Source organism: Hyalella azteca, unplaced genomic scaffold (assembly GCF_000764305.2).
Source record: "Hyalella azteca isolate HAZT.00-mixed unplaced genomic scaffold, Hazt_2.0.2 contig17181, whole genome shotgun sequence".
Lineage (NCBI taxonomy): Eukaryota > Metazoa > Arthropoda > Malacostraca > Amphipoda > Hyalellidae > Hyalella > Hyalella azteca.
Window position 1 is genome coordinate 1 of NW_025946974.1, and position 8,200 is coordinate 8,200.

Consider the following 8,200-nt stretch of genomic DNA (forward strand, 5'->3'; position numbering starts at 1 on the left):
AGCTTTATTCACGAAGTAGGTTAATACAATTGATCACAAATCGGTTTTAACAGAAGTTCATTTAGGACTACATAGCTTATAATAAACAGTTCGGACACTGAACACGTAAAAGGCTAGCGTATCAGGAAGCTATAGTAATCTGTGTATTCGGCGCCACGTGTCTCTTCCAACTGACTCTCCGGCTATCCGCCCAACAACCAACAGTTTCCGTTTACTAATTTTACAACACAAAACAAGTCCAGATATTTAAGCTTAATGAAGCATGTGGAAAATGCTTTTTCCAACAGCATTAGGAATTATACTTAGCCCCAAGAAAGTTGCGAGTCAATGTTAAAATAATACTAATTCCAGGGAACCAAAAATGATTAGGAAATATTGATTGATTTGCGAAATGCTGATTAAGATTGCGAATAATGCAAAGCAGGCCTCGATGGAATAGGAGTTTTTGGATTTGATTTTTCCAATGAAGCTGACTTTACACCATCGCTTACGATTCTCACTTTCATAGTCAGAGGACAGATTTCACGGAGAAAAAATATTTTTCATCTGATTTGATCTTGAATTATTTAGAGCGGAATCACTCCATATCATTTCGAAATAGAGATGGAATTGTAAGCAAAACTAAATTTTGAGCTCATTCGCGTTATTTGACTGAGTTGATATTTTCTTGCCGCGAACTCCCTGTGAACAAACTTGAGATCGTAATCAGGTGAGCAAAGTTTTTACTTTCTGTTATCTCTTTCTAACTTGGTATCTTTTCTTAAAGTTTATTTGACATTTTATTGGGTGTACTGTTCGTTGATACTCGATTCCATGGAGCAAATACAGCAAGTTATGATTGATATAACTCCCCTCACTCACGGATGATGTATGCATATCACTCTCCTTGCTCATATTGATGTATATCTCTATTATTACTCAGGAATTTAAAAGCAAAGAAAATACCTCAAAATTTCACCATATCTTTATAAGAGAAAACGTTTAGGAGTCCAGCTCCATCGTCAGTTCATAACACAAAATTCTGTTCAGAAAAAGTTCAGTCCTAGAAACACAAATGAATCAATTAGTAAATTAAAATGCACTGTCAGGTTTCAAAACGGAAAATAAATAAATAAGACATGAAATTAACGCTAGTAAACGGTCTATCTATTTACTATTTCAAGAGGAAAGGAGCTAAAAGCGGCATTCAGACTAGGCTTCTGTTTGAATATATACAGGGATTCTAAAATTCGTAGATCACTAACACAGGATGCGGAAGCTAGAATTTTGAAATCACTATCAGATACAGAGGTGTTGCACTGCTCGGCATGAACACGTACAGCAGAATGAGGTGGATGTGCAAGTAGGTTCCCCGTTCTATAACGCCTGCCCTTATGCTCAGCTTGTTTAAAGATGTCAATGACCTTGTCATGGGTTTTAACCGCAATTTTTTTAAATCTCTTCTTGAATTATCTGTGCTAAACTCAATTTTCGTATTTGCTGGCAAGTTTTACAGACAGATTGACGGTTTGGGCATGAGAATTCAACTCGGCCCTACCTTTGCCAATATATTCATGTGTTTTCACGAGGCTACATGGTTAGCCAATTGCCCTCTTGATTTAAAGCCAATTTTCTATAACCGATATGTTGACGATACCTTTTTGATTTTTATGCATCCCTCTCATTTGGGCCTTTTCTTTGACTATCTTAATCTCCAACATAAGTCTATCAAATTCACCATGGAGCTGGAATCAGACAATAGCTTGTCTTTCCTTGATTGCAAAGTTACCAAATCTAATGGCCGTTCCCAAACTTCTGTTTTTAGAAAATCGACATTTACCGGCTAAGCACCAGCTCTTTTAGCTTTTGCTCCTTTCGTTTCAAGTTAAATGGGGTCCAAACATTATAAACCGCGGCTTGCGCATTTGATCTACTTTGCTAGCCATGCACTCTGAAATTGAATTGTTGCGCAATATCTTTTCACAAAATGGCTTTCCATCGCACCTGGTGCTCACTCAAATTAAAAAATGTATGTCCAAGCAATATATTGCAGTCGTTCCCAAGTGTGAGAATAGGAAAGTTGTTTACTGTTATTTTCCCTACTTTGGACCCGCATCCGAGACTATGTCAAAGGAATTAAAAGTTTTATTTGCTAAATATCTTCCGGATGTAAATCTTCATGTATTGCTGGTTAACAATTTTAGAATCGGCTCGGTTTTTCAGGTATAAGGATACCCTACCTGTTCTTATGCGATCGTCACTAGTTTACAGATATAGTAGTGCGAAATGCGCATCAGCGTACGTCGGTATGACGGCAAGAAATTTCTTTACTAGGCTGACTGAGCATAAGGGCAGGAGTTAGAGAACGGGGAACCTACTTGCACATCCCCCTCATTCTGCTGTATGTGTTCATGCCGAGCAGTGCAACACATCTGTATCTGAAAGTGATTTCGAAATTTTAGCTTCTGCATCCGTTGTTAGTGATCTACGAATTTTAGAATCCCTGTATATATTCAAGCAGAAGCCTAGTCTTAATGCCGCTTTTAGCTCCTTTCCTCTTGAAATAGTAAAAAGATAGGCCGTTTACTAGCGTTAATTTCATGTCTTATTTATTTATTTTCCATTTGAAACCTGACAGTGCATTTTACTTTACTAATTGATTTATTTGTGTTTCTAGGACTGAACTTTTTCTGAACAGAATTTTGTGTTATGAACTGACGATGGAGCTGGACTCCGAAACGTTTTCTCTTATAAAGATATGGTGAATTTTTGTGGTAATTTCTTTGTTTTTAAATTTCTGGTTAACTTGCGATTCAAGGAAACAAGTGCTATTAATACTATTATTAGTCATATGTATTATCAAAGAATCGCACGTGTGATGATAACTAATATAGACTCTCATCGTGGTCAGATGATAAATGACTTGAAAAATCGATTGCTAGATGATGTAGGAAAAATTTTTCGATAATACGATCCTTGATAAAACACTGAAGTGATCTTAGCAAATGGCTGAAATTCCCATAGCTCTCAGATAAAAGCTGCAGCACATGCACGCAGCGCTGTACGTTTTGTCTAGTGCAGGGAATGGTCATCATGAAGCTGCTCAGCCTGTGTCTCTTGGTAGCCTCGGCCCTCGGTGAGTATTAAATTTAGCAAATAGATAGCACGATTCGAACCTTCAGAAATGCTCTTCATGGTCCCATTGATTGGCCTTTTACATAGGAGGGCGTGTCAAATTTTGACGGAAATCATTAAATTTTGTGTTATAGCGTACTATTTCCCAAGGCAAGAAATAGGTTTTCAGCGTTTGATCATGTTTAGAAACAGCAAAAGTAGTGGAGACATGCGGTTCGAAAGTAAGAAATATGAGAGTTTTGTTGAGAAGAAAGTATTTGAATAAGTGTTTTCGGAATCAAACCACAAAAAAATATCATCCATCAAAAAAAGCTTCACTTTTCATCAACTCTTACACTTTCTTGCGCACTTCTCTGCTGAGTTCTATTGAATTCTCTAAACATTAAAGAACAGTAATGCTAGTATGACTATAGCGCGTTAACACGCTGAAAATATTTGAGAACATCTTCCTTATAAGCGGTCATACATGTAGTCAATAATTTTCCAGCGGCTCCATCAACTATTCCACGGTTCAGAAGAGGCCACAGCAGGATAGTCGGCGGCACAGATGCTCGTCCTGGGCAGTTCCCCTTCCAGCTTAGCTTCCAGGACACAGCATTTGGTAGCAACTTCCACTTCTGCGGAGCTATCGTCTACACTCCTGATACTATGATCACCGCAGGACACTGTGTCGACGGAGAAAACTACGACAATCCTCAAAATTTGAGGGTCAGTATAAGACAACTCCAGCGTTCGTTGCTTCGAAGTTTTAATCAAACAATCTGCAGCATTGTACAGTAATCATATCTATTCTTATTATTTTCGAAAATCTGTTTTAAAGGAAATAGTCGAGGGAAATTAAAAATGTTTGAAAAGGTAATTCCCAATATATGAATTTATTTATCTTTTTTCATTTAGTTGGTTAGAAAAGATTCTAAAATTCATTAATTTACAGCTGTTACACCGCATAAGACATTGATGCCGACTTGCCAGGCTCAACAGTTCTGAATAGTCTTTCAGCGTCAACCAGCGAGTTCGAAACATCATTTTAATGAACATCGTCATTATCTTTTAAGTGAAAGGTAATTATTTCAACAGGTAAGCGAGCAGATGATGGACTCAATTCAAGAATGTCTAAGAACGGATGCTCTGAATAAATGAGCAAATAGAGAAATTTCATAAAAAAAAACACAAATTACCTGATTGGGATTTTACGCAGAAGCGGTGCTAGGCTACTGTAGTTTAATTACTTCGTCCATCCATAACTCCTCCACGTTTCAACCCACGAGATATGACTCTTGCGGTTCGGGTGCTTAGACATTTTTCATATTCAAAGGGAACTTAACTAGTTTCTAGTGCTATATAAATGCTCACTCGGTTTCCAAGTTTGTTGCTGAAGGTAACTATAGTGCCGTGAAGAGTCGTGTTCTCCGACGAAACCGTTGGGCACATCCAAAAAAGGATTATTCGGGACTTGAGAAAAGCAGTTTCGTTCGTACGGAATGACATCCTCACCCGAGTAATTTTCTATAGTTTAAGTTCATTTCTTGATATTGGCATTAATAAAATGAAATTAATCCCGAATACTACCACCATGATTGATGTAACGATTAAAATGAGTAAGGTTATGGACATTCTGCAGGCACATAACATTCAATCTATGTACTCAATAAAACTTTTTTCGCAGAATGATATAACATTTCGAAGTGGTTACAGATCGTTGCTGGTGATTACAACCTTGCTTCCGACGACGGCACCGAACAGGCGAGAGACGTCACTCAAATCATCCTGCACGAAGGCTACGACTACTCTAGTTTTGAAAACGATATCGCGTTGTTGAAAGTTGGTGTTGCTCTTACCTTTAACAAGTACGTGTCAGGAGTGACACTTCCTGCTCAGGGTCAAAGCTTCACAGGAAACGCTTTTGTGTCCGGATGGGGAACTTTGAGCTCGGGGGGCCCAACGCCCGACACCCTGCAGTACGTAAGCGTGCCCATCGTCAGCGATAACGCTTGCAGAGATAGCTATGGTGCTTTGGAAATATTCGACTCAATTGTCTGTGCTGGTGAAGCAGGCAAGGACTCCTGCCAGGGTGACTCTGGCGGTCCCATGACGTGCGGAGATTATCTCTGTGGAATTGTTTCCTGGGGACGTGGGTGTGCAGAACCTGACTATCCCGGCGTGTACACCGAAGTGTCGTACTTCGTCGACTGGATCCTCACCAACGCATAATGCCCTGAATTTAAGTATAAACTTAAATTTATACCTGTGAATAGTACGCAAGTTGTCGAAGTTTAATTCAACCTTAAATAGCTGCCGAGATGTTGAAATTTATTTTAAACTAGTCCAGGTAATAAAAGTAGGATATCAATTGTTTATATTGTTAACCCTCAATATGAGAAAAATTCCCGCACCCGCCGCGTAAACTACGATTACCTTTTTACAGTCAATCCGGAAAAAATTTGCAATTTATCCCAAAATTTGGGTATCCTCATAAAATCTACCTGAAAAAAGTTGTGTCCTGTAGAAGTGTGAATTACGTTGCTTCCAAATTTTAGTGATAATCGATTTTTCTCTCCAAAATTTGTAGATAGAGTGCGGTGAAAGGGCGGTAGCCTTGTTATGGCCACGGAATGCGTTTAATCGGGAGGTGGAGACGAATTTATTTGTAGTTTACGAAAGAGTAAAGGAATAATAGAAATTTTGAGAATATGAATTATTATCAAGCAACAACATCTTTAAGTAACGCAGGTGTTGCAAGGCAATGGAGAAGTACTAAGATGTAGGCTTTATTTATTATTAAAGAAATAAGTAATCGAAAGCGAGTAGAGGTTGGTGACTCAACTACAATTGCCACAAATTTTAAATGAAAACAGTTTCAACGTTTTTTACTCGATGAAGCCAAATTGGATGTCGGCACGATTCGTCACTAAGGTGCAAATGCACTGTGATGCACTGTACCTTATCATTTTGATGAATTTACACTCCCTCATCGACAACACTTCTGAAAAATTCTAATGTCTGCAATACAATATAAATCAACTAAACACGGTTGCAAGAAGTTTTATCCATTAATCTCTCACGATTTGATGGAGAACATTCTTACTCCTCCAAATCCACCATGTTTGTTTTCAATAATTTGAACTGGCATAATGTTTTAATTTGACAGTGCCTAAAACAAACGAAAATTATATCCCAAAACGGGAACATCACAGAGCACTTGAGTGAAAATAAGGGAAGCTCTGTCTCTAGCTGAAACACTTGAGCAGAAATGAGCAGCAGATGAAATCTTATTATGGTGGAAATTTCACTTGATATAACTCACGAAAATGGAATGACTTGCGCCTATGATACTGAAGCATGTGCATTGATTCCGTAGAAATAAATAACCCACCCAACTATAAGATCATTTCATTCTCTGCTTGGCTAATTTAGTGCAATAGGGTATAATGTAGGATTTCGCTAATAAGCTGTTAATTTTACAGCAATAATTTCGGTGGAACTCTCGGCAAAAAGGCTGCAATAAACTGACTGATTGATTTAGGATGGAAACTTGTAGTGATGATGCTTTCTTATCTCTCATCATAGAAATTTTTAAAAATCAAATAAGAAAGCGAGCATTTCCATATATGAGGATCGAGGCAGCTCAAATTGCTTAGATTATCGTCATAATTCAGTGCAATATCCTGTTTTAAAAACTTCTATTAATTTCATTCCCAGAGCTCCACATGAATGTTGAAATCAACGAATCACCAAAGCCACTATGTATTGTGTTAAAATAATAAATTCGATAATTTATATGAGCGATAACTTGATTTCTCTTTCATCCAGAAATAAGTTATGGCAAAAAATATTCATTTCACAGATAATTTCCTTTCAAATGCAGTGCAGCTATATTATCCATTACGATTTTTCATCTTTAGATTAGTAGCCAATTTATTATAGGCGTGAGTCTAATTAGTGAGATGAAAAATTATTTGGTTAAAGTGAAATGAATATCATAGCTGATTTCGGCTTTCTGATATTATGATATTATTCATATGTAATACTAGCATTATAACTCAAATCCATCTTACTTACTGTAGAAAAGGAAAAAAAATTCAAAGTGTCAAAATTCAACACCTCAGCAGGAGGCTCCGCTATCAATATAGTCAAAGTCATCAGCTTAACCTCATGCTGCAAATTCTCAACATGCCTTCGATATGTGTTCCTCGACTGAGAGGAGTCTTCCTGTGGCATGATGAAAAAATAATTCGATTATATACGACCCCAGTACATTATCAATATCATTCGATTATATACGACCTTAATACGGCATCAATGGCCTAATACGGCATCAGTGGCGTGTTAGTCAATATTAAAGGAGAAGTTAATTTTCATTCATTACAACAACCGTGCACTCTTCTATCCCTCGTTCAGTCCTATTCAATTCTCGATCTCAGGTTCGAGCAACGCTTGTCTGAGAAACGCAGGCCTGATGCCAAAAAAAGTCGTGTGATGGAATTGAGTTCAAATATTTTTACCTTACCAGCATTATAACAGAAAGCTGAAATTGTCTGTGACAATACTTTCATGTGGATATCAATAAATAATTTTACTCATTCATCTCAAATCAATTTGTTATCAATGTAATCGATGAATGAGTTGGAAAATTCTAGTTGGACAACCTAATTGAACTCTCATTTTATTATTTTCTTCGTTGTGGCATTAGATGACGAACACATATTAAAGAGCGTTGATAATATAGTAGCGAGAAGTTTCTAATTGTAAATTATAACAACATTTCATCCCAATGATTTTACTTCTATTAGTGCCTCTGTCGCCTGTTCAGATCTCAAACTTTCGCTATTTTTAGTCTCTTTTTTTTAAATAGAAAAAGTGATGGAAATGAGTTAAAGTTTTTAGATCGTCCGGTTTTGCGATAATTCAGTTCTGTATGAGAAGTTTAAACTATTCTTCGCATTAATTATCGAATAAATATTATTATCGCAATACCTAGTGGCTTCTCGCTGTAAACTAATGCATTTTGGTGGTGCGCTCCGAATATAGTGATCTGAAATTTTTTAATGCAGGATATTAGACTGGTTTATGCCGATGATCTAAATTT

The 8,200-nt window shown here is 37.2% G+C and overlaps 1 protein-coding gene across 1 annotated transcript; it reads left to right on the forward strand.

Moving 5' to 3' along the window:
- The first annotated feature begins 3,056 nt into the window (after positions 1-3,056).
- LOC108665503 (trypsin-1-like) lies at positions 3,057-5,464 on the forward strand. The gene is made up of 3 exons (XM_018152259.2): positions 3,057-3,115; positions 3,602-3,822; positions 4,810-5,464. Exons 1-3 carry the CDS (start codon positions 3,064-3,066, stop codon positions 5,323-5,325), a joined length of 789 nt encoding a protein of 262 aa, XP_018007748.1. The 5' UTR covers positions 3,057-3,063; the 3' UTR covers positions 5,326-5,464.
- The last annotated feature ends 2,736 nt before the right edge of the window (positions 5,465-8,200 follow it).

Bases quoted from the DNA above. Each gene is read 5' to 3' on its own strand.
- LOC108665503 (XM_018152259.2), top strand. From the start codon at position 3,064: ATGGTCATCATGAAGCTGCTCAGCCTGTGTCTCTTGGTAGCCTCGGCC. The intron at 3,116-3,601 runs GTGAGTATTAAA...ATAATTTTCCAG, and splicing joins CTTGGTAGCCTCGGCCCTCG to CGGCTCCATCAACTATTCCA. The intron at 3,823-4,809 runs GTCAGTATAAGA...AAGTGGTTACAG, and splicing joins ACAATCCTCAAAATTTGAGG to ATCGTTGCTGGTGATTACAA.